The sequence below is a fragment of the Ornithodoros turicata genome, chromosome 4 (genome assembly GCF_037126465.1).
Source record: "Ornithodoros turicata isolate Travis chromosome 4, ASM3712646v1, whole genome shotgun sequence".
In the NCBI taxonomy this organism is placed as follows: domain Eukaryota; kingdom Metazoa; phylum Arthropoda; class Arachnida; order Ixodida; family Argasidae; genus Ornithodoros; species Ornithodoros turicata.
In genome coordinates, this window is record NC_088204.1 from 82277488 (window position 1) to 82304322 (window position 26835).

At 48.3% G+C, this 26835-nt stretch overlaps 3 protein-coding genes across 3 annotated transcripts in view; 1 reads left to right on the forward strand and 2 right to left on the reverse strand.

The window, feature by feature from the left end:
• Nucleotides 1–26835, forward strand: part of LOC135392146 (uncharacterized) — a 188139-nt gene that overhangs the window by 36056 nt on the left and 125248 nt on the right. The window lies entirely within an intron of this gene.
• On the reverse strand, nucleotides 13874–24360 carry LOC135392139 (uncharacterized PE-PGRS family protein PE_PGRS46-like). Its single transcript, XM_064622830.1, has 3 exons — nucleotides 24333–24360; nucleotides 15439–18381; nucleotides 13874–14059 (listed from the first exon to the last, which is right to left on the reverse strand). The coding sequence occupies exons 1-2, from the start codon at nucleotides 24342–24344 to the stop codon at nucleotides 15442–15444; spliced, it is 2952 nt and encodes a 983-aa protein (XP_064478900.1). The 5' UTR covers nucleotides 24345–24360; the 3' UTR covers nucleotides 13874–14059; nucleotides 15439–15441.
• LOC135390511 (RNA-binding protein 14-like) overlaps nucleotides 25519–26835 on the reverse strand; it is a 36431-nt gene continuing 35114 nt past the window's right edge. The window contains exons 6-7 of the mRNA XM_064620206.1: nucleotides 25953–26235; nucleotides 25519–25763 (exon numbers count right to left, since the gene is read on the reverse strand). Of these exons, the coding sequence (XP_064476276.1) occupies nucleotides 25519–25763; nucleotides 25953–26235 (528 nt within the window). The remainder of the gene's footprint in view (nucleotides 25764–25952; nucleotides 26236–26835) is intronic.

Sequence of the window (26835 nt, forward strand, 5' to 3'; positions counted from 1 at the left end):
TGTTGAACAAAGGTGGTTCGTGTTCTTCGGCACTTTGTGGCAGTTCAGGATATTTAGTGTGCCAAAGGACACTGCAGTAGCACAATTTCAATACAACTGCAACGCAATTGCACATTGAGGCTTGCGTTATGGTTGTCTGTTGTGTGTTTCAGTCTCTATCCACCTGGTGAATCCAGCACGTAAAGGACTCCGAGCCATATTTGCTCTATTACTGAACTCATCTCAATACTGCGAATTCAATATACGTAAAAAGTTCAGGGCCTGACCTACTTCGGGGATACAAGGGTAAAAACCGGGACTGTACCCTAAGGGAAAAACTGGGAGGACGATACTTAAGGACGGTCTTCGCCAGAAAAGGGGGAAACAAAGCTAGTGTCGGAGGATGTTCAACATACTGCCTTAAGTATCGTCCTCCCACTTTCTCGTATTTTGGGTACACTAGCCCCGGTTTTTACTCTTGCGTTTTGTGTACCTGGCAGTCCTTTTTATCGTTCTGCTACTTCGGGGATATACGAACGCGATCTCGTCATCGCGTCATCATAGACGGAAATAGGGAGACGAGGATGAAGAATAAAGACTACTGCTGGGGTCTTTTTTTTTCTCTCTTTCTCTCTCTCTCCCTTTCCTCATTGTTTCCCCCCCATTGTTTCCTCCCTTTCATTGTTTCTGGGGCTATACAACACAACCATTTCTACTACAAGCGTGAAATTTTCAATGGTTGAACTTCGGGCTGTCATGAAGTTCCTGTTCATGCAGAAGAACTCCAAGGCTAATCTGTGGGCGCATGATGCAAACATCAAGTGACGGGTGCCCGTCACATTCAACCCGTGAAAGAAAAAGTGGTGTGCCAACTTTCAGCGTGGGATTTTGACAAAGACGACTCCGGAAGATCGGGGAGACCTCTAACAGTGTTGGTATAGTGGTGGGTTGTGAACTGGTGACGATGGTGGAGGTGAAAGGACACGCCGGTGGACTACAACGGTGTTGCATGTGCCTATGACCTCACTTTGGCGAATCGGCGAACACTCGGCAATTGTGTAGACCTCTATCCAATCTCGAGAACGCATTGGGTTCGAGTTGGGTATGCGGAAACTGTCAGCCAAATGGATGACGAAATGTTTCGATGCTGCCGATAAGAAACAACGCTGAACGAACCCAGGCAGCACAATGCACTGAAAGTCGAGTGCAATAGGGGTGGACGGGTATTTGGAAGCCTTGAACGCACTCGTGAAGCTAAAGAACATTGAAAAGACACATACCGTCCACCCCTATTGCACTCCACTTTCAGTACATTCTGCTGCTTGGGAGTGCTGCCTCCAAGTTGATTATGCAGCATTTTGAGCGTTCTTGTGGTTCTTTTCTTGAGTGGCGCGTTACAGTTGGTGAAACATGGTTGCATCACTATGATACTGAGACAAAACAGGCCACGGAATGGCGGGACTCGAGTTCTCCGTGACCGAAGAAATTCAAGACTCAACGATCAGCGGAAAACGTCATGGTCACAGTTCTCTCAGACAGGGAGTGCGTTTTGATGACTGGCTATCTCCAGAAGGGTGAACCAGTTTATGCAGCATGCTAGTATTGCTTTATCTGACGGAAAACGGCGCGGGAAGCTACGGAAAGGCATTCTCCTTTCGCAGGACGATGCACAGGCTCACAAAGCAGTCAGGTTCTGAATGACTTACGATTTGAATTCGTTGAAGACCCGCCGTACTCGCCGGATTTTGCTCCATCGAACTATTTTTTGCTTGAAAGGAAAAAGATTATCGGATATGATAGGAGCAGCCGAAGCATATTTCGCTGAGCAGACGTCCGATTTCTTCTTCTTTTTTTTTTTAATGGTTAAAGAAGTTTCAGGAATGATATGCCAAGTGCGTTGACCTTCGAGGTGAATATGTTGGATCGTAATAAAGGTTCATGACTCTAGGCCACGTTCTTCCTTGCCGGGTCATAACGCGAACAAAACTAACAACGAAACCGAAACCAAAACGTTAACCGCCAGCCCAGGCATGCGGCAAGACTGCTGTCCTGGTGACCACGACGAAGAGCGGTCACAGCTGTTTCATGCGGCGCGCGTTAATCGGACCACAGGCGGATTCAAGATTTTTCTGAGGGGGGGGGTCCTGCCTTGGACAGCATGCTACTACACAACCGAGGTGAACTGAAACTCTATGTAACGACTGTAATGGAGGGGGTTCAATGCATCCGGACCCCCCCCCCCCCGTCAAATCAGCCCCTGCTTGTGACACAGTGTGTCACTGAGGAGAGAAAGCGACTAATAATACAAAAATAACGAATCCCTTCGGTATAATAACGAAAAAAATAAGGAATGAAAAACGAAACCCTTCCTTTTGCCGGGAGCCAGAAAGAGCTTGTTTCACGGCTGCTCACACCGAATAATTTTCTTACCAGAACTACGTAACTGCGCTTGTCACTGTGGACACATCAGCGCACTATACCTCTGATCAGGTTCAGATATCTATATAGAAACGTTGTGAGTCATAGTTTGTCATAGTCATAGCGAGAGAGAATGTTGAACCAATCTCAATTCTCAATTTCGCTCACGCATTCAGGAAAGCAAAATGATCATCTTAAAAGAGATTTCCCACCATCTTAGAAGGCTATCAAGCATCTCGTCCTTGCTCGAATCGTCACAAATGTATGCAAATGAGCGATCACTATTGCTTAGTACCCCTTTATAGTCACTGCTCGTCACCTCCCACGACTATACAGAAGACTTCTTATCTGATACAAGCTTCCTGGCCAACAAATATGGTCTCCGCTTATCTGGCTTGCATAATAACGAGGATCTCGTCCGTCTCCTCTTTAGATTACAAGGATTTCTATCCTCGCAGTTGGTGAATCAGATAAGAATTAAAGGACCAGTCCAGCTAAGCAATTCTTGTCAGTCGTGTCTAGCTTTGAAGACAGCATTATCTCAGCATTGATGTATCATTTCCAGACAAACATAGCCGATGACAAATGCCGTTATCTTGAGTCGTACGCTTGTGTACGGTATCGAGATGGCTCCCGATAAGGTTCTACCTTAACTAGTTGGTTAGACAGTGAATGATAGTAAGCTCATTGGAGATTAAAGTCACTCGCTGCTCTTTCGTTTTGCATCATCTGCATAAAACCAAGTGGTTCGTGCATTTAACGAAGGTGTTTAACTCGCGATATATGCAGTCATCAGTTGAAAGGAAAGTCAAAGGTAGGGATGGGCTAGGTACCGATCGTCCGAAGACATGTGACGTCGTAGAAGATACTAAGTATCGTGTGCGTTCGTCTCCTGACTCATCTTTCATCTGATTCAATTATATGTTGCTATCTTGAAGAGCCTCTTCGTCCAATATTCTCCTCCTGTGTCGAAGTAAAGGGCTGTTTATACTCCGTCATACCCTCGACGAACGAACGCGTCCGACGAGGAGTGTTTATACTCGAGCGGCAGAGGGCGTGCAGAGTCAATCGGTGAGCTCTGGCACGAGCTACGCTGTTTGCAGTTGGTGCATAAACAGCAATTTAAAGGAGCAATGAGGCGAGATTTAACATCGCTCGAAATCCTGCCTCGTCTGTCAAGCTTTCCATCAGGAGTCACCATGAAAAGATATTTTCGATCTGCGACGCGTTATAGCTGCGCAATCGAATTTACAGAAACCAGTCGGAGAAAGCAGCCGCGGACGGCCGACACGATGCTCTCGTCACGTGGAGAAGGCTCCATGCCTTGCTTGTTTGTTTTTTCTTCGCAGCTCACGCGCCGCTTATACATGCTTGAGCTGTGCCGCTATACGTCACTGGTCACGTGAGGGGAGTTGCATACGTCACGACGTCCTCTCGTCCCGCCATGCGCTCTTTTCACCAGGGGAAGGAAAGGTGTGAGGAACAGAGCTCCCGCGCTGGCTCCGTATCTCACCTGCGTTCATCGGTCTTTCGCAGGAACTCATTTTATTCGTCGGGGAACACTTTGCACCGAAAAACGAAAAAAAAGAAATAATTGGGGGGCGCTTTAGTGTTCCTTTAAGCCCACAGTCGCTGTTCCTTTTTTTCGTCATAGTTCGTTACATCCCGCGACCCAATTTTATTCTTTTCGTGTCGTCATCGTCTTCATCATCATCACTGTCATAATGAAGATACTTCGACGTCAAGCAATGCGCGGCCACTGGCGCATTATCGAAAGCGTGTAACGACTCAGTTGTGTCTTAGAACATTAAAATTTGAGTACAGAAAAGTAATCAGAATAACGACGGTCCAATGGCATCCTTGAACACCACAACCGTACGCTATTTATCCTTTTCTTTCCTCTTCTTTTTCCTTCATTTGACAGAATTTAATGGCACTGCGATATCAAAGTTTCCTTAGCTGTGCAGTAACGGCTGTTGTCACCTTCAAAGCACTCCCCTCGTGAAGCTGTGCCCTTGTTGTGACGGTCGCACCATTGCCGGAAACACGCTTGAAATTATAGTTCCTTGGGACACCTCGAAGCAACCATAGTTTGCGCATTACGGCGGATGTCACTATAACGTCAATAAGTCTCGGTCCATTCAACGAATTTTTTTTCGAAACAGCCAAAAGTCGCAGCGGGCTAAGTGGTGCGAATAAGGTTGGATAGCCCAGCTTCGTAATTAACTTCTTAGCTATAGGAAGCCAATGCCTCATGCGCAGGGGCATTAGCTATAAGGACATTCATCGCTCCAGTCATTATTCCAGCTCCATAACCGCTCCAGTCATTATTCATCGTAATTATCCGCTGATTTGTGATGCTTATTAAGGTAGACGATAGTTGATTTGTTGTTGATGTTACTGACTCGCGTTTTGATGATGCCACTACAGTGTTATTACATAGTTAGAAGGTGGCATGGGTTTGAATCCCAGCACCTGCTGTGCTGTCTGAGGCTTGCCCTGGGCTTTCCGTCAGACTTTCCGGACGAATGTCGGCACAGTTCCCCCTGAAGTCTGCCCAGGATGCACACTAACCCCTACTCCTTCCTGCTGTCATCTGTCCACGTCTGTGCATCTGGAATTTTCCGCAGGAGAGTAGACGAAGAGGGAAGGCTAAGAAACAAGACAACACGTCACGTCTGTACGCTGTTGATAGCCATAGTTGCCTCGCGGCGCTAACACGAAATAAAAAATAACAAATCTACGACCTGGCCGAGTGGATACAGCAGCGCTCGGCTCTAAAGGTCATTTTAAAACCTGGCACATTGCGTAACCTACCTAACCTAACCTAACCCAACCCAACCCAACCTAACCTAACCCAACCCAACCTAATCCTAGCATAGTCTGCATGAGGTTCTTCATCATGACCTTTCCTGCAGACCTTCCAGTCGGGTGCTGGCTCGGGACGCTTATAACACCCTCCCACTCCTTCGTGCTGTCCTCAATCTATCTACGCCACTCATAGCCACAGCTGCTTCGCTGTCCCAACACCTACAGAAAAAAGAAAAGAAAAAGACAAAGAAAAACTGAAGTAAAAAAATTCATGCGCGTTCTTGCTTGAGGATTTTGTCGGTGATAATTATCTGCTACAACTTGTTTCATTCAGCCTGGAATTTTATCGAGCATCGGAGGGTAACGATTATATCCGTGTCGAAATAAATGCAAAGGAGAAATGTCCTACAAGGCAAGCAAACTCCTCATGCGAGAGGTATGCAAATGTCTCATCCAGAGCATTTATTTTTTCTTCACGTAGTAGGTGGGTAGATGCAAGGGACTCCGTGTGAGAACTACGCATTTGTTGTTTAATGAAATTTATTGAAAGCAACGGTATTTTGGTACCAAACACAACGTGGTCACATGGGGGTGAAATGGACATGAGCGCTATTTACATAAAATAAGTGGCTACGTACATGATGGTGAAACGAATTTTGTACTCCATAACGTAAAAACCTGAGTCTGTGCACACAGAGGGACAACACACGACTGCTGTGTGCCCAGACTCAGGTTTTTACATCATGGAGTTCATCCACCAGCTAGCCTGCATCTACGCCATTTTGTCAGGATGTTTGCACAAGCTATGTACTGCTCACAACACGGTTGTCTGAAATTAGCGTTTCGCGTCCAGGTGTTGCAGGATCATTTATTGTGAGTAGCAAACATCTGCAGCACGTGGTCCACCTTTAAATACAATATTTGCACAACGTTTTAGTGGGCAATCGAGGAAGTACAAACTGCGGACCCACTGATCGCCGATTTCAGACAACCGTGTAAAGCGAGCAGTACATTGGTGGAGGAATAAATGCACTCATGGCGGTACAGCAGCAACTGTCACTGTTGCACCCTGCACGCGTATCGAAGGATGATCTGGCCACCGACGCCGGAAACCATCTTCCCCCAACGCGAACAAGACCCGTTGTAGTATATTCGTGAGGTGCACCCGCAGATCACGCAGTAACAGGAATTGAGGGACGTTCAGCCTATGCTGTGCCACAGCCTTGCAGCGTGCTCTCTCTAAAATCTGAGCGCCGCATGCCGTGACGAGTACACAAATTCGACGACTCGGCAATGACTACGCATTTGACACCTATGAGCGCGTGAGGAATAGAGAATTAACCAAGAAGCAGCGGTGCTCCCAAGGAAGACACCAGGAAAGAGGCATACGACCTCTCGGACGTCAGGGAGACCTATGGAGGCATAGGTATGCCCACGGTATCCCAGCGTTCAAAATCCACTATACCAAAATCTCGAGTGCAACATCAAAGCTTATATCTGCAAGGCCTGAGAATGATCGTGTTTCGAAGTATAGGATATCACTGAGCAACGTGCCAGCTTCGCTTATTTTCAATGTTCATCGAAGTCGTTATATAGTGAATGAAATGCTCATATTAGTGACGGTTAGGTTTAGCAGGGCGGACGCGCTGCAGCTACACAAAAGAAGGGGCGTTGGTTAGTTTATGGTCACGTCACGAAAAACCTGTATAATGTTGTAGTTAGACCAACGTTAGTTCAAGTTTGTTCACTACAGTTCCCCCGCCTGTTGTATATAGGTGGTGCCAGCACTAGACTGTGCCGATTTGAGATTTTGAACGTCTCGGATTTTGAATTATTAACTGTGGGATACTCCCTTTAGGCATACATGTGCAAAAGAAAGTGTGCCAGAAAATCCGGGGGAAACCAATAACTGGCATCCTCGACCTGGTTCGAACCCACCACATTGCGGTCGGTAAATGGACGCGGTACCGTTCGGTTACTACGAAAGCTCATCCAACGAGGCCGCCCGATAATCTGGAAACCGCGTGCATCTCCAACACTGCACGAACATATTCACCACACGTAAAATCACCGGCTAATCACCTCACTACCGACATCCAGAAACAGTTCCGCAAGTGACGCACTTTCGCGGCTTAATCAAACGTCTATCTTGACGTGCTTACATGCTCGAGCAACCTTCCGCTATCTCGGTTCCTCCGATCAGGTATCGCACCTAAATCCGTGGAAGAATTCTCGGCGAACTAGTTAACCACGCCGACCGACGTAGCGAAAAACGACGCCGATGCAAGTGCCGATTAGGTTGACCCAGCTCTGATGAGGAGGTCAACGCGGATGCTTATCTCTGTGTGCAAGACCTCCTTCGCCATTCGCGCCATAGGACGCCGCTGGAATACAGTGTCAAAGAAGATGAAGGCTGTCATCCAAGGGGAGGAGGATAGAGGTGCCTTTAGTTTATAAGGACGCTGGAAAGCAAAATGGCGCATGTGGCGTGGGAAGGGTGGGATGCCTGCTTTGCTGCCTCGGCTTAAGTTCACTGCGCCGAACTTCGTTGGCCCTGTGAGGCGAAAATATTACCTCCTCAGTACTTTCTCAGTACTCTCTCAGTACTTCATCAGAAGCACGAAGAGTGCGCGCCTTGCCGCAGTATCATATAGAATCGAAACCAGAAAACTAGCGATTCAAATTGCAGCCTCACGTTTCACTGGAAGATAGCTTCCACAAGCGGCTACCAAAATTTCAGCCCATTTTCAACAGGGGTGTTGTTGTGCGCACTGCTCAGGCAGATAATAAGATTCGAAGGCCTTTTTGGAACTTTTTTTTAACGTCAAAGTCCTTTAGATTTGATGACTGTAGATATAGCCTTAGGCCATGGCAGGCGACAACAGTCTTTGTCCGTGACAATTCTAATCCCCTGTATGAATGAACCACCGCGCGTCTGGTTCTTCAAGGTATGTGCACGCTGGTAATGCCGGCTGAATTAAATATAAATTCCGGGGCCAGCGAATCCTGCAATGCTTTGCAAGATCAGCAGGATATGTTATCTCCTGTCGGAGCTGTTGCTGTCAAAATGTTCACGCAAAGTTGCTCTTGTGTAGTTCGACTCCTGTACGCAGCCAGCTTGCACAATCCTTTCGTCAACTTTTCATCCAAGGTACAAGATGAACTATCCTTTACAAAACGTTCTCGATATTAATTTGGTTTTGAATGAACAAATTGTTCTAACAAACGTACGTGCGGTGACCCGCGGTAAGCAGTTGGAGCACATTCAGTTAATTAGACAATACTAAATGGAGGCATGGGGACATCTTTCTAAATGTCTCCCTGATTTTGTAATTGTGTCTCATTTATAATAATAATAATTTGGAGTAGATTTACGTAAGGTGAGCCAGCCTATTTTTATGGCCTTATGTTGCCAGTGTCGCAGGGTACCTGGGCACTGGCCCAGGGCTCTGGCTCTGGCTCAGGGCAGGGCTGGCTCTGGAGTTCTTTTGACGTGCTCCCTAAGTCTTCGAGACACGGTGCTGGAAGCAATGTTTACCTCTCCCACATTGTCCCCGGCGGGGATCGAGCCCGCGATCTTCAGCTCAGCAAGCCAACAGTTTACCGACAGCGCGGAACAGCAAGAAACACCGATGTCATGCCTGAACGCGCATCAACGCGCGGATTGGCTCGCGTTGAGCGCTAGCTTTCTTCTTAACTTCTCTGCAGATCGAATGTTTTGCGCGTCGGTGTCGATACTCCCCTGCGGGTATTCCTTGAAAGCATCTTTGGTTTAAAGCATTTTGTTCTAATCTGCAACGAAGCTTCGCTCGTCCTTGTCCTCGATTACAGCATACTGTTCGATTTTTCAGTAGGATTAAATAATCTGTTTTCGTCGTCGGGTCGCGTAAAAACGGTATCTGCGATTTGCAATTCAACGAGAACCGTTGCTTCCTGCCTCCAGAGGGCCAAGTGGATGTGTTTACTTTTTCTCAACCATTCCAACACATGCAATCACTTTGACTCCATTCGTGATCCGTAAAGGGCCAATCAACTATGTTTGCCTTTTTGGCTGAGGGCCAGCGTTACGAGTCGGCGATGACAACGACGATTGCTTCCTTATGTTTTATAGTGAACTTTTGCTCTTTTTATTCGATGTGAGCGCCCTCAAGCATCTGTGGCTGCCGTAAGGGCAGATGGAGAAAGAGGAAGGAAGCAAGGCCGTTAGCACGCGTCATGGACCGGCTCTAGGTGAACTATACGTGTCGACGTTCGCTTGCGGGAGAAGCACAAGAAAAACCGTCGCATGAATCGAGCCCACCGGACGAAGGATATGCTTAACGGCAAAACAAACAAAACAAAAAAGAAAGAGAAAGAAAGAAAGGGTTAGTCATACAAGAGGCTTGCTATTCCATATAACAAAGGAAGACTACTCCTGCAGTAATCGCTGTTCAGGCAGACACTGCATTGAGACATCACAAAACGCCCAGGAGTCCAGCGTCCCGATGGATCTGTAGCAGCGCAGTTGGTGACCCTAGCGCCCACCAGCCTTAGCATGAGCAACACGATTTACCTGCTCTACCTTCATGCGCCTTGTTGAACACCTCATGTAGTTTCTTTTTCCAAGGAACTACGACGGCCGCGCGTCAGATCGTCTCCGGCAACCTGGTCGTCGGTTAGCGCATCGTCGATGGCAGTAGCACTGTAATAGCACCGCCTGGACAGAAGGCTCTCGTTGAGATTCTCTGCTTGGTCTCGTCTAGATATGTATCTATGTTTTATTATCGTCTAATATTTATTAGGTGAAAAAGGAAAGTACCCATGATTTTCTTTTTGTACCTCCTCTAAGCTGGATGAGAAAGGCGGGAATGTTAGTTCTCTGTCGTTTGCTTATTTTGTCCTCTTCATTTTTGGCACTTGTTCACAAAGTGTGTGGTCATCTCGAAGACAAAGGAGTCCATAATATGCATGGCACTTTCTGAAGATATCTTCTTCAGACAGCAAGTTCGTCCTTTGTAAGTTTGAGTGGCAATCTTAAATATAGGCTATAGATTAGAGGCTACTCCATGAGTGTTTGTGTCGATAAACCAATTTGGTATCAATCAACCTTGACATTGTGTGAATTGACGCAATATTTCACTTAGAATGAGCAACAACAACAAATGAAGCTGTCGCAAAAACTAAGGGTATTTACGTTGTGGTAGACATGGCGTTGTTAAGCCTATAATCGCGGGAAAGTTACTGTGAAAAAAAAAAAAAAAAGCTAAGTAGCTGTTTCCACTAGCTAGTGATAATAGTGAGTTAAAGTTACTTTTTGAAATATAATCCAGTCACCAAGTTCAAGTAACTTAGCTACTTCATACTTACTTTTGAAAAAACGGAGTCGTAGTAAATACTAACTTGATTGTAGCGCTTGTATTGTCGAAACGCAATTGCTTCTCATGTCACAATAAAGATCCAGTTGCTTTTCGTAGTAGCATCAGTGCGCTCTGATCACTTCAGCCCAAACACATCCCACACTAAAAAGTTGTTCAAAAGGGCAGCTGGCGGTTCGTCGCGACAACGTTCTAAAGAGCAATGTTTCGAAACTGATACGTGGAAAAACTTTCCGATCGAAGAATCCGACAAGACTCTATCAGAAATTCTAATGGTCGATTAGAATATTTTGATGGACCATCAAAACAGCTTGTCGGCACATTAACACCTCCTAGCGGTCCAACAGGACTGTTAGCGGTCCGACAAATGCTGTCGGTCAGTGTCCGTCAGGTCGGCCGAAGGGCCGCGCAAAAAGGCCTGATGGTACCACAAGGCCCCTGGCGGCCCAACAAATGGTATCCAACAGCCCATTAGGGGAGCTTAGTGGTCCCACAGGAGAACCCAATGATCCGTCTACGCTCAAACAGGTGATGCGTCATAGTAGATCAAGGACCCCTAATGGGACATCAGAGATATGGCACAGCGTATAATCGCCAGAACACTCTATGCAAGACGCCGTAAAGTTCAGAACTGCAAAAGATAAGACGGAAACTGCGTCCTGTCCTGTCCTAGTCTTGTCCTTTAGTGTTTCCTTGTGTCGAAAGTTCTAGCTGTTATAAAAAACGAGCAACGCTGTAGCCGACGTTCTTACAGTATGCAATATGGCGGCTCGCTTTGTCCTGACAGGCCGATAGACCTCCGGCCGTCAAGCTACTAATGTTTTATGCCGTCTGACTCATTGCGACTCTGAATATTCTAATATTGCTTCAAGATGCAGTTAAATATGACGTGACCCCCATAAAACTTCCCCAAAACTGGTCAGCTCTCAGAGACTCAAGCTGCGAATGGCCCCAGCGTGTAATGACGACTGAGCATCGCTCTCACGCTCGCAGCCTATAAAAGGCCACGTGCCATGCGCCAGCACCATAAGCATCCATAAAAGGACTGGGAGCTTCATGCGTGGACGTCGCTTTCCGTATGTCCGCCGAACGTCGCGTGTCGGCAGCTTCAAAAATTTTCCTAGTCCTGACGGAATTCTCTGATGGAATGGAGCGTTGCGAGAGGGGGAAAAGACGCACGATTGCACTGCAGAAGTTCGACTCTCGATGGACCTACATAATGCCTCAACCAAAAGGAGTAAGAAACACAGACGTCGTATTAGTCTTGAGTCTCCAAGCCATTCCTCTCTTCAGTGTTGCGTGTGTGAGTAAATGAATAAATTTAGACACCTCACCCCTTCTATTTAACTGCGGCTGCAAAGAGAACTCTCGGATTCGCCAAATCACGGAAGACAAGCTGTAGGCATAGTATATGTGCTAACCGCATCCACTTCCACTTGCGTCTCTCCTGCTGCTGATAAAAAGGTCGTCGGGGCAGTACTGCTTGCGGTGTTGTTCCGGAAAGATTTTCCTTATATCTCTCCTGCTTGATGTCAATACATCCAGTTACACGTTGATGCCAATGTATCAAAGGAAATGGACAGCCATCCTAAGTGAGCTTTTGGGCCTTCAGTTCTGGAGAGCGTTTTTTGTTTCTGTTTACTTCTTGAAATGCTGTGCGCATTGTATACTTTGTAAGGACTTGGAAACAAGAGAAAGAACTGAAGCAAGAGAGATTAAATTGTGTCATGCGAGGAGCCTGAAAATAGACAGAAAGAAACACATTTTACTTTTTACTATTTTTTTTTACTTTTGCGGAGCTCCCATCAAACCGCTAAACCGTTAGTCCTATTGGAGATGTCCGAAATTACGATAGGACTATTGGCCTAATGGTGCCATTAGGATTGCCTCTGATGGATTTTTCGATCGGGATGCCATTATACCTCAGTAACATCGTCACAGATGCATTTTACGGCAAGTTTTACCAAGAGTGGCAACTAACAAGTTACTTTCCCAGAGTAGTGTCCTCTTACTGGGATAAATAACTGGCGGCTACAGTTGCAAATGAGTTGTTTTTTACGAAACAATGGATAAAAATCTACAAGGTCTCATTGGATGGCCGGTTGTGTCACGAGCTTGTGCAGCTGTGACACTTTGTGTTCCATTGCACCACGCAACACACTGTGCAGAATATTGGGGAAGATTATTTTTCTTATTTTATTTATTTATTTATTTATTTTGTACGGCGTGGATGGCGAAGCAGAGACCCTTACAGAAGCTTTTCCGTTGAGCTCTGACGTCGGAGCAGGGAGACCTACTGGGTCTCGTGATATCTCTTTGGCGGATACCGTGACATCACCGTGACGTCTCAGCCGGACGAGTTTTGCGGTGCCAATTTTCAACGCTTGTTGCTACAGTTACAGAACTGATTTGGATTTCAAGTTCTTTTAAAGATTTTTGGAATTGACGTTTTTCCTGCTGAGGTAGTTGTGGCTTATGATGTGGTAAAAGCCGCGCATTCATTGTTCGTTTTTTGTATGAGTTTTGGTATGCTACTTAGGCACATGAGGTCGTATACAAAACAGTATACGACGTAAAACGTTGTACGGATAGATTTGTGCCGCTGTGTCTGTTCCAGCACGAGGGAGAACTCGTAGGTAAACGGTTGCTCGAAATATGTTACGAACAAGGAAGTATGCCTTTGAGACACAGCTAGAATACGCAATAAAACGACACTTTATTTGGATGACTGTGGATGGGACACTTAATCATGGCAGTATTCGATCTTCTACATCGTCGCCATTTAACGAAACTGTAATGATGAACTTAACGGTGAGGACCAAATTTTATAGATATGTAAACCGGTATTTTAGTGCGGCACGTTGATGAGCTGAATTTGACAATGAACCAAGCGTTTTTCGCATGTTGCACAGACCAAACGTCCAGATGATTTAATCAAATGTACATTATGTGTAGTCCAAAGAGGTTTGTTGGAAAATGAAATGAAGAATAACGTGATCCAGATTTTTCAGGTTGCAAAAAAGAAAAAAAAAGAGGCTAGGGGCCACTGGGCGGTAAAGGGTGCCACAGTGGGTAAAGAATTTGTGAATTAAGCAGTTGTTAATTATGGCAACCTATGTGCTAGCCTATCCCACCGAAAACTGACTTTGCCCGTGCTCAAGTTTAAGCCTTTCAACCAATACTGCGTGGACTTGCATCATCCAAACAAAACATCCAGAGATCCACCTTAGCGATGGTAACGTACATCTATCGCCCATTGTGCCGCATGTACGGGTGCTTCCACGGGTCACCAGCTTCAACAGGACGCGAAATGTGCTTTGACAAAAACCTTTATTCACACTTGGACTGCATCGGCGCTCTTCAAGCGAGCGTAAAATGCATGGAATATGGTTTAATGCAGCCTTTCCGACCAATAAATAAATGACTCGCGACGGTTCACCGTGGCGACGGTGCCGTGGCCGTCGCCGGTATATCAGGCGACGGTTCACCGTGGAAACCTGGAAAGACGAAACGATTTTTCCAGTTAGTGAACGCCATAGCGTACTGCCACATGTGGACACGCATATCTACAAGTAATCAGGTGATGCATGAAAGATAATAGAGAGTTTCACGGTAACATCTCCGAAAACATGGTAAGCCAATTGCATGATTCCTTCGGAGTGTGTGACATCACGTTGCTGATATTCTGATTGACTGACAGCGATACGGGATCAGAATCGGAAGGTGCTTACGATTTCCTAAAACTCCCTAACAGTGAAAATAATGTTACAGAACGACACAATGTCATATAACGAGCAAAGAGTGTCAATACAGTTTGCGCACTCTACTCTGCAGCGCACGTCTCCTTTCTGAGAAATTTCCAGCCCTTTTAGAACTACAGACGTCCGGACACATGAAGCTTGGCAACGAACAACTAGCAACTTCGTGTCCTCAGGACAAAGGAACACACGAGAATCGCTCAAATATTCCTTACCGCCATGACTGTGTATGTGTGACTCCGTGTCTGCGTTCGGAGTTCGTAAGATTCCAGAGCGGAACCACGTTCCGAGCGCAAATGAAACTGTTGTCGTATACTTTATTTACGATCAAACTTCTTTGAATAAGTCTGCTTTATAATGGCGGCGCCCTATACTGGGAGCCAGGCAGACGTGCTATAAACCAGCGTTTGAGCGAGATATGTGCGTGGCTGCACAGCCCGCTTTGACAGAGATGTCTTCAAAGGAATTGCCGCATCCGTCCTGGCCAGTTCCGAAATTATAGGGCCTTTTTACTCCTCGTTCGTCACGGACAATAACGCCGAAAACACGACGCGAATTCGTGTAGTTGTTTCTGTGCAATTTGACGCAATGCGCGGCAAGAGCAGACGCCGGATGTCGAGAGTATGGCGGAATTCCCTCCTTGGAAATCGGAGGAAACGTCACACGGACTAGACCAATCAGGGAGCGCCTTTTTGCAGGCTGGCGGGCGTCTACACGTCGCGGAAATCTGTGATCGGATTGTGGAATGTCGGAATGTCCTTTCTGGGTTAGCGCAGGACGTGTTCGTACAACCAGGAACGTAACACAGCGTTTCACGCGGCATGGTCGCGCCAGATCTCGCACTCGTAAGCGATTGGTGTGTTTTCAGAGAGCTTTTCACTTAGTATATTGCGATGCGAACGTGAAGCAGGCGACCTCAGAAACATGCACTCGCCTGCGCTGCTCACTGTGTACCTGGCATTATGATGTTACTACTACTGGGGCTTCCTTGGCTGCAGAGAGAGAGGGAGAGAAATTTCGCAAACTATAGAATGTGAAGCGGCGCGAAACATCGGTCTCATACACACACTTCCGGATGCGGTAGTCCCCAGCAAAGCTGTTATGTGACCAATACTTACATTTTATTTCTTGTGAAGTTGTACAGCTGGGGCAGCGCTGTACGTTGCTGGCAATGAGTAGCTGGTGCGGTAGGTCACTGTGGGACTCAGCTGACGGTACGTGACAGTTGGGCTGGTATAACGGTAGGTGGTGACCGTCGGCGCGGAGACTGTATAAGCTCCATGAACGGATGAAACGGTTGGATGGACGTTGTAGCGAACCCCTCCGATACCATAACCGACGTGTGACAATACTGGGCTCTGATGCACGACAGCACCTGGTAATGAGCCGGCATGGTATCCCAGGGTACCGACTGCAGTTGCTGGTGCGTGGAGAGCAATGTGCGAAGCGGCTCCGCGTCCAAAGACAAGTCCAACATGGTGAGGGTGTCCACCTGGATAGGCAGGAACGTTGTAGCGGTGACCACCGAGGCCGAAGCCGTATCCATAGAGACCGTGGCCCACAAGCGGGACGTGCTGGACTACTGCACTGGGAGCTGAAACTGCGTGGTAGGCAACGCCTGGAGCCTGGTGGACGACCGTGGATGGGGTGGAGAGGGCTGTGGTTCTTAATCCGAATTGTGAAGTTGTGTGTTGGGATGTCCCTGGAACGTATCCGAAGCCGACTGGAACACCATAACGGTAGCCACCTAAGCCATAGCCATAGCCGAAGAGAGCTTGTCCGTGAGCAGGTGTCTGGCGGATGACATACGTTGGTGTAGCAACTGTGTGGGTGCGGTAGCTAAGACCAGCAACTGGTTGGAAGGCAGCGAAGGCACCAGGAACCGCTGAAGTGGCTGAATGGTATCTAATTCCATAGCCAAATCCAGGTCGTGTTACAGTATATCCAGGAACGATGTGGTAGGCAGCGCGGTACGCAGCGCCATAACCATAACCAGGTCTGTAAACCAAGCTTCCCGGCGTGGTGGTGATTCCATATCCGGTGCCACCGACGCCATAGAGACCGTAACCACCTTGTCCAACGAGTGCTCCGGTACCGTGAACTGCAACGGCACCAGGGTGGGTGGTGACTCCATATCCGGCGCCGCCGACGCCTACGAGACCGTAACCACCATGGCCAACGAGTGTTCCGGTACCGTGAACTGCGACGGCACCAGGGTGGGTGGTGACTAAGGCGTGGCCCGGGTACTGTCCTATAACGGTAGCTTGGCCAGCACCTCGCGTTTCAGTGACGACAGCGCCTGGGACCTGGCCAACGAAGGTGGCGCCACCTTGACCGCCAGCCACAGCTCCCTGTTTGGTTGTTGTAACTACAGCACCAGGGGCGTGACCGAGAAGAGTAACACCTCCGTGACCAACAAGGTATCCGGAAGTGCCACGAGATTCGGTGACGGTGGTACCAGGGGTTTGGCCGACTAGGATTCCGCCTCCGTGGCTCGTCCTCGTTGTCTCCGTGACAAAACCTCCTGGGGTTTGCCGGATCAGAACGCTGCCAGGGTGACCACTCCTTGTAGTTTCTGTGACGACGACACCTGGGGTATGACCAACAAAGACGGTACCGGGGTGGCCAGTCCTTGTAATGTCCGTAACAACAGCTCCTGGGGTTTGGCTAACGAGAAGACCACCGGCTTGCCCGGTCCTTGTAGTTTCAGTGACGACGGCTCCTGGAGTTTGGCCGACCAACACTGTGCCTGTGTGGCCAGTCCTAGTGGTTTCGGTGACAACAGCTCCTGGGGCCTGGCTGACCAGAAGACCACCGGCTTGCCCGGTCCTTGTAGTTTCTGTGACTACGGCTCCTGGTGTTTGGCTGACGAACACTGTGCCTGGGTGGCCAGTCCTAGTAGTTTCGGTGACAACAGTTCCTGGGGTCTGGCTGACGAGAAGCCCACCAGCTTGCCCGGTCCTTGTAGTTTCTGTGACTACGGCTCCTGGCGTTTGGCTGACGAACACTGTGCCTGGGTGGCCAGTCCTAGTAGTCTCGGTGACAACAGTTCCTGGCGTCTGGCTGACGAGAAGCCCACCGGCTTGCCCGGTCCTTGTAGTTTCTGTGACTACGGCTCCCGGTGTTTGACCAACAAGAACAACGCCCCCATGTCCGGTCCTGGTGGTTTCGGTAACAACAGTTCCTGGAGCGTGACTAACCAAAATACCGTCCTGTCGAGTTCCTGTTATGGCAACACCTGGAGTATGGCTGACAAGAACTCCTCCACCGTGCCCAACAAGTGCTCCTCCCTGCCCTGTATGCGTAGTTTCGGTAACAACGGATCCTGGAACATGGCCCACCAATGTTGCTCCGCCGTGTCCCACGAGAACACCAGAGTGACCAGCTCCGCGAGTGGTGTCAGTGACGACCACTCTACCTGGAACTTGTCCAACGAGGGTGACACCAGCCTGCCCAGCCGCAACACCTCCCTGGCTCACGCGTTGAGTTTCAGTGACGACAACCCCGGGCACCTGACCAATAAGTGTAGCCCCGGCGTGACCGTAGCGATGGGTCTCAGTAACTATGCTCCCTGGGACATGACCAACGAGCGTGGCTCCAGCTTGGCCGACTCGTTGAGTTTCAGTGACAACACCTCCGGCAGCATGTCCAGCGTGGGCACCACCCTCCTGGCCAAAGCCTGCTCCACCTTGAGTAAAACCTACCCCATGTCCAGCAAGGGAACCGCGAGCACCGCTTCCAGTGACAATGGTTCCCCCTACACCTCGGGAGCCTGGAGCGAGAAGACCAGCACCACCACCGACGCCAGTTAGCTGATAGTCTTCATCAAAGCGTCCTAAGATGGTACCCGTTGGGGCGCTGCCAGCCACTCCGTGAGAGTAAGCACCGGCTCCCCGGTAGTCCAGTCCGAGTGCTTGTACACTGCCAATGCTGGCTCCATGATAATGATTGGCGCCTGGGCCTCGGACGATGTATCCCACTCCACCGAGAGGATTTGTTACAAGGGCATGGAGTCCGGCTGACAAGGCTTGTGAGAGGAGCCCGCAGAAGAGAACAGCAGTCTAGATGAGCAGAAACAGAAGAAAAACGAAATGAATGTTTTTCCAATGACTGTTGAACGTGAAGCATCGAAAATGATGGTGGTCATCGTGAACAGCCCTTCCTTCTCACCACGGTCTACGTACCTCAAGTTCGCTTTTTCTAAGTGTACATATGCCTTCCACTTCAACAATATTGAGGTCCTATTTTCAGGGCCGGCGTCTACTTTTCGCCTCCTGGGGGCAAGTGGGAAATTTGCGCTCCCCCCCCCCTCCCTCTTATTCTTGATTTTCTTTCGCTCTTCTGTCATCCTAAAACGGGCTTTTTCCTGCACGAAAGGTGACTTTTTGTCGTCCCCTCATGCGGGATCAGGGAGGCAATTGCCCCTCTGCCGCCCCCATAGACGCCGGCACTGCTTTATGCTGTCTTGAGATCAGGCGAGAGTGTTACAACAGGAAGCACAGTGCATGAGCGAGGATAGCCAATCACGAAAGGAAAACTTATAAACACACAAATAAAAGGTTTCTAGTTGAAGTATGAGGCGGTGGTAAGAGATCGATGGCATGACATCGAGAAGGGCATTCCTGTTAGAGATGACCACGCGTAGTGCGACAGCTGTGAAACGATGATCCATCTACCGACACTCCTCGAAACGACGAATCCGTCCTCGACATCGACCGCCCTCTGTGTACGTAAAGCTGATCTGCATGAATCTCAGTGATGTTGCCGTAAACCAATAGATGGCCCTACGTGAACAGTGTTTTGCTTTGCTTCGTCTGCGTTTAGTCACACTTGCATCAGTCGTTCCTCCTCTACAGGATATTTTGTTCGGTTTTATATTTCCCTGCTTCTTTTTTTTTTTTTTTTTTTTGTTAAGAAACGTGGGAAGAGAACACGCTTGAGGAACACGGTACTGCAGATGGAACGTGCTACTTCAGTCAAGAAAGGTGGCACACCTCCGCCCGTTTCTGTATCTTCTTTAGATCGGCCTAAGTTACAAGTAACTTGTAGTTGTAACTATAGTTAGTTTTTGCGGTAACTAGGTAAACTAGCTAAAGTACATTGTAACTATCTTGTTACCGGTTACCGATTTTATTTAAAGTACCTGCAAATAAATAAGTAATAATAATAACTAATAAAGTCTCTCAGGTATTGCAACGTTTTCCACCCGTCAGTTCCCTAGTATCGTTTTGTCGAGGCTTCAAGTAGGTACACTGCCGTTCTTCCCAACCAGGAATTATCATACGCAGCCAAAACTGGCTGCGTTCACACGGACCAACTTTCTCCACCAACCATGACCAACTTTGGAGTTGGTCTGAGTCCGCCGACACCACCGATCACGACGAACTCGAGTTGCTCCGTATCAGTCGCCGATCGAAAATTCCAGAAAGTCTCTGGCGTTCTAGCCAATCAACGAGACGAGCATTGCCACGTGACTCCCAATGGCGTCATGTGATTTCCTTCGTGCTGTACTACCTGCCATGGTTTCGCGAATCCCAGGCGTAGCAAACGTATCAATAGGCACGATGGCGAAACACAACACGCGGAAGACAAACACGCGGGACGTCTTTGTCTCAACCTTTCCTAACAAGAAATGACAAGAAGCATAGTTGACCGCCATTGTTGCTCCAAGGTCGAGGCGGGAAAGAGAAAGGACGGCGTGACACTTTCCCCAATCCAGCGACTTTCACCCAGGCAGCACAATGTACTGAAAGTCGAGTGCAATGGGAGTGGACGGTATGTACGTCTTATCAATGTTCTTTAGTTTCCTCGGGTCTGTTCATGGCCTTCCACCTACCCGTCCACCCCCATTACACTCGACCTTTAGTACATTGTGCTGCCTGGGAACAGGCAACGGTCCCTCCACGAAAACCTGAGATAACCCAACACCATATCGACCATATCGTTCGTCCTTATCAGTTAAGATTTTCTGTTTGTGTGATAGCATCGCCGTAGGAATATACTAACGCCTCTTTCCTAACGTATCTTATGTGACGTGACTCAATCACCTGCCTGAAATGGCGATCTGCTGACTTGCACCCAAACAACGGCTAACGGCGATTTTGCGCAAGTCATCATTTATAAGTCCCAAATCTCGCCACATCAGCATTGGCCATCGTCAGCAGTGCACAGGTGGGCGACTTTTGAGCGTGTGGCGTCGGAAGGTCACGTCGAACGTTATGTCCTCCCGTCAGGGTGAGAGACGCACCTCTGAAAGCCCAGTGCAAAGCCAGTGAAGTATTAAGGGAAGAAAATTAGCCGAAGCTCATTGGCTGCACGTAGAACATGTGTTTATAAGTCCCAAGCGTCGCCACACCAGCACTGTCCAGCTGTTTCGGCCTCATGGGCCATCGTCAGCAGTGCGCAGGTGGGCGACGTTTGAGCGTGTGGTGTCGGAAGGTCACGTGGAACGTGATGTCCTCCCGTCATGGTGAGAGACTCACCTCTGAAAGCCATTTCAGGCAGGTGGTTGAGTCACGTCAGATAGTAGGTTAGGAAAGATGTGTGTTAGTGCTCCTACGGCGATGCTTTAACAGAAACAGAAAATCTTCATTGATGCGGGCGAACAGTATGGTTTATAAGGTGTTCGGTTATCTCGGGTTTTCTGGAGGGCACTGTGACCCTTGCTTTGTATGTCTATTGCTTGCTTTTTTTTGTCATTTCTCCTTGATAAAGATTGAAAGTACGACGTTCCCGGTGTTTGTCTTTTTGTTTCGCCGTCGTGTGTCTCTTTAGTTATGTACCAACCGGATCCTCCCATCGCTTATATCAACAGGCATTTTTTGAAGATAATGATGAGCTTTTGGGCGAAATCAGCTGACTTATGTTTGAATAATGGCAGTTGAAGAAAGGCACCATCAATTGGATTCGAACACACACCCTCCGATTGCCGAAAGGTTGTTTGTTGGTGGAGCTACCCAGTTACCGGTACGTGCGTGAACACGGATATTAGAGAGTTTTAGCAGACCGTTGATAAGATGGCTTGCGTTGAACCGTATCAACCGGAACCAATCAGTGCATAAGATTCTGAGTCATGCACGACTGCGATTGGTTCCGATAGGCACGATAACCTTATCAACGGTATACTAAAACTCACTATTGTGCCATCTCGGTGTTGGTCATAAGACGTTGATTCGAGTTTGTGCAGAAAGTTGAAGCGTCTGAACGCGGCCTTACGCTACTCTTCTTTTTTTTTTCTGATTCCGTGTTAGCGCCTCGAAGTAACTGTGGCTATGAGCACCGTACAGACGTGGACAGATGGAGAGAGGACAGCAGGAAGGAGTGGGGGACAGGGGGGTTAGTACGCGTCCCGGACCGACTTCGGGTGGAACTGTGCCGACATTCGTCCGTTTCGGAAAACCCGGGGAGAACCTCAGACATACAGAGCCGGTGGTAGGATTCGAACCTACCACCTCCCAGTCTTAAGCACGACCTTGGCTACCACCAGCGACCGGGACGCCTTAATCCACTCGGCCATGCCGCTGGTGCTTTACGCTACTGCCAACCAGAGTAAATTAGGCCTAAGCTCTAGGCGCCAATTAAGAGTCCGCAGATCACGGGCAGACACTGGTAGCAGCAGAAATCCTGCGTTTGAAATCGCTTGCGGCGATTGGGTGCCGACACCTGACTGTTTGTGTCCACGCAGCGAATGGGTGAGGAGCCTAGGTATAGTATTTCCCTTCCCACAGAGCGCACTCTTGCGATAAAGACATCCAGTCCTCTCTCGTAACTTCGTAATATAACGGCAGCCCCAATTGAAGAAGGCTCCTAAACTTCCCACTGGCGCTGTTGGACATCAGCTTTCATGTAACGGCAGTTAGCGGTGATTGAAACCTGTGCGTGAAGCGATGTCAAGCTGGGTGCGTCCTCGGTCGAGATTGACGCGTGACACGGCTCGTTAGTGCCTCGATACCTCTGGGTGGAAACTGTATTTTGCATCAGAGTCTATCAGAGTGCATCGGTGGCAACTCAACAAGGAGAAGGCGTATCTTAAATACAGGGTGAATTTAGCGAAGGTTACACATTTCGACGGGGTCGTAAAAATATAAGATAACGTCTCTGGCGCTTCAAACTTTGCAGACTGATAGTCATTCGCTCGAAGTTTTACCCTTATTTTTTTTTTTTCAAACGTTATTACTCTGTAGAAGAAGAAAAAAAAAGTTAGAAGCAAAGCAAATTCTCACCCCGTGCATTTTCTATGGCCTGTACCGCCCGCAAACCGCCATTTTTTTATCTCTGTCTGCTTCACGTTCATATCACCACGTATAGGTGGCGTTACCTGGAGACGAAGTAAACCAGAACCTATGGAACAACCAACAACAACCAGGTGGACTAGATGCAGGGTTTCGAGGCAGCGCCATCTATACGCGGTGATGTGAACGTGAAGCAGAGAGAGGAAAACATGGCTTGTTTTCGGCCGGTATAGGGCATAGAAAATGCATGGGGTGAAAATTTGCTTGGCTTCTAACTTTTTTTTTCTACAAAATGATACCGTTTGAAAAAAAAAATATCGATAAAACTTGAAACAAATGACTAGATAAGTGCGCAAAGTTTGAAGCGCCAGAGACGTCACCTTCTATTTTTTTACGACGCGATCGAAATGTGTGACCTTTGCTAAATTCACCCTGTAGTTTACATCCGGGTCGTAATCTTTGAGACGTTGTAAACCAAACTGATGTCTGGCTCTGCGAGCGAACACGATATTACCACCAACAACAGCTCTGCGTTTGATTCTAGTAGAAGATAACTGCTCACGATATCACTTCAGAGTAACTTGTGTCCCCACAGAAGGGTAGAAGATCCGGAGAACCGGTACGGAAATGTTAACGGAAGTGCCTCAGGACGAGAGCCACCGATATTTCGAGAGCAAGCACGGGATATCACGGGCTCGATCCCGGCCGAGGACGGTAGCGATGTGGGGGAAGTAAACATTGCTTCCAGCACATGTCAAAAGAGCCCCCAAGCGGTCGAAATTATCCCAAGTCCTACCCTGCGGCGCACGTGCAGCATGAAGCCACACAATATTGTGGGCGGAGTCACCTTACGTGAAAAGTTACTTCCAATTATTATTATTAGCGAATATCCTACTGTACAGCCTGACAGTCAGATGATCGCCTGTGATGTCATAGCACGCGCATCAAGTACTTGGATAAAGTCCACAGAGATGAAACGGCAGAAGAAACCATAATCTGCATGGGCCGGCTTACCGTGAACGTGCCTCCCGGCGGCCGGCATTTAGATTACTTCAAATAACTCCTCCGAATAAATCGTAATCGAGCTGTTCCGTGCATGATACTCTCTGTAACTCAGGTGCAATTTGAACTCACATTCTAGACCTACTTGGCGTAATTGTAGAGGATCCCTAGATTTCTGCTAAGCCCTCTCAACGAAAGTATCACGAGAGAAACACCAGCGTATGGTTAGACTGGGGGAAGTGACGAGGTGGGTTCGAATTCCGGCACTTGCTGCGTTGTCCGAGGTTTTTCCTGGGTTTTCCGGCAGACACTCCACACGAATGTCGGCACAATTCCCCTGATCTCGGCCCAGGACTCACACTAACCCCCCCTTCCACTTCTTCCTGCTGTCCTCTCTCCATCTGTGCACGTCTGTACGCCGCTCATAGCGACAGTTGCTTGGCGGCGCTAACACGGAATTTTCAAAAAAAAAAAAAAAAAAGAAGGAGAAGAGTAGGAAAGTATGCTGACGATGGGCCCTGAAGCTACGAGCAGCACCTCAGCAAAAAGAAACTTGTATACCACTTGAAGCGAAAGAAAGAACGTACGTACGCGGTCTGACCAATTTCACTTTCCAGCCGAGACAACAGCACTGCAACTATAATAGAGTATGAGTATACGCGAGTATACTTCATCCTCCTCCCCCCCTCCCCCCACATACACACTCATATCTACATGGGTTATGCGCGTGTGATGCGCTAATTTGCTACAACACTCAACGAGAAGCCTTATGTACTCACAATGAGTTTCATGGTGCCGCTTCCCAGGTCCGAGACACGCAGCCACACTTGCTCTTCGTGGTCATCCTTTTTATACCACTGACCTTGACTGAGTTTTTCTTTTCTTTTTTTTCTTTTTTTTCTGTGTCATATGTATCCTGCTGTAACTGTCCAAGCAATCGAATGTTTCAACTTTCATAGCACGGACCCCGGATGGATTATATAATTACGCATGACAAGCGCATCTTCAAGTTGGACCCCCCGAGGAAGTCTTGTGAGGGGGTGTTCCCCTTTCCCAGGTGAACGAGTTATGGAAACGGACGGCAAATTGTGAAATGGGAAGATGAGAAAGGAGCTGATCCGGCTTTAAATTATATTATTCGGTTCAACGACGAGGTCGGCCAACGGGACCAGAAGGACGCATACATGCAGAGGGGATGCCCCGCGACGATTTATAACGACTCGACTCTTGGAGGGGGGAATTTGAGCGGCGTCGGAAGAGAGTCTCTGTTGAGCGTTATCGTGCTCTGGATCTGGAATGAAAGAGGTAACATAAGCGGGTAATAAAAGTTCCGATAGAAATTGATTGAATGCTGTTTGAAATGTATGTCACAGTGTGGGTTATTCAGCAGATAATACAGCATATAAGTGCCGTGATCTGTTCTACCGCAGTTTTCTAGCAAATTAGCGTTCCCTGTCACATGACTGGTTGTGCCGGGTTTTCAAGCTGTTAAACATAACCTGTCCGTCTGCTGCTTTACGGTGTTTGAAGAGCGCTTACTTCTCTACGTGGTGGAAAAACACAGTGATTGATTTGCCCGTGAATTAAATTTTATCGGCAAAAAGACAGACACAAGAGGCGTAATCTCCATCGACATGAATGCTGGCTACTCCATAGTACTTGTCGCTGCATGCCATATGCTGATGAAAGAGGAAGGTAGAAAAAAATAATCCTGATTTAAAAGAGGTATGGGACTTCGAAGACAAACTGACTGACAAAAATATCACTTAAGGAATGGAAAGTCCAGGAAAGAGTCAAAACACTTTGTCTGCACCGCTGCTCTGCCCCAAACATGACAGGTAATTTTTCTTACAGCATAACATTTGTTTATTTTCTACTTATCTTACATGAGGTGCAATAAATAAAGCTTCGCTGAGGTGACGTAGCTCCGCGGTAATGTGCCGCTACGCTCGGTTATTTAGTTATTTAGTGCAGGTACTTAGCACCGTAGCCGTAGCCGGCACCGTAGCCGGCACCGTAGCCGACACCGTAGGCAGCACCGTAGGCTGGGACGGCAGCGGCGCCGTAGCTGACGGTCTTAGCGACAGCTGGAGCAGCGTGGTAGGCAGCAACAGGGGCAGCCTGGTAAGCGGAGCCGTGGTAGGTGGCAACAGCTGGAGCGGCATAGCCGACGGTCTTTGCAACACCGACAGCTGGGGCAGCGTAGGCAGCTACTGCTGGAGCGGCGTGGTAAGCAGCACCGTAGGCAGCCACTGGGGCAGCGTGGTAGGCAGCACCGTAGGCAGCCACTGGCGCAGCGTGGTAGGCAGCACCGTAGGCAGCCACTGGGGCAGCGTGGTAGGCAGCGCCGTGGTAGGAAGCAACAGCTGGTGCAGCGTAGCCAACGGTCTTAGCGACACCGACGGCTGGGGCAGCGTAGGCAGCTACGGCTGGAGCAGGATGGTAGGTAGTGGAAACGGTCTTGGAGACGGCAGCTGGAGCAGCGTAAGCAGCAACTGCTGGAGCGGCGTAGGCACCGTATCCACCATGGACGCCGTAAGCGCCGTAACCACCGTATGCTGGAGCGGCGAAGCCAACGGTCTTGGCGACAGCTGGGGCAGCAGCGTAGGTGGCAACGGCAGCTGGGGCAGCGGCGTATCCTCCGAAAACTGCGGCGACGAGGCCGAGGAGAACAGCAACGGACTGTAAAAAGAAAGCTGCGGTGTTAGACAGCCCAGTCGGCAGTTCCAACCTTCCAAGTCTAAGAAGTCCATGTTCGTGTTTGGATAGAAAGATATTGCTGATCAAGAACACCACACAAAACTTGGTTTTTGAAATGCGATTAATACATCAAGGTATGTTTCCTTGTGCTCCAACTCTGAATATGAAAGACATCCTCTGCGATGCCCAGCTGTTATGATACTGAGAATCATGACGCCGGAATGATGTAGCCAGAAAGCGAAGAATAGTTATTTGCATGCTTAATATTCGCCTCGCACGTGAAACTTGTGGTGGATGCTGTTTGGAATAGCATGACATGAACTGAGTCGGGGGCACACTATAGTAATGCGACGTTAATATCTACATCTATTAAGTGATATAGTGATGTACTCTTCGAATTATATAACGATAACGTAACTGAGCTGACTTTGTGAGTCTACTTGCTGTAGTTACACGTACCTAGTGCCTGTGCCTGTACCTAGTGCCTAGTGTCTGAACGATTTCTCTATCATAATATGAACAGTTTAACCGGCAACGTTTTTCTCTTCAATTAAACCTAATCTTAAGAAGTGTAGCTTGAAG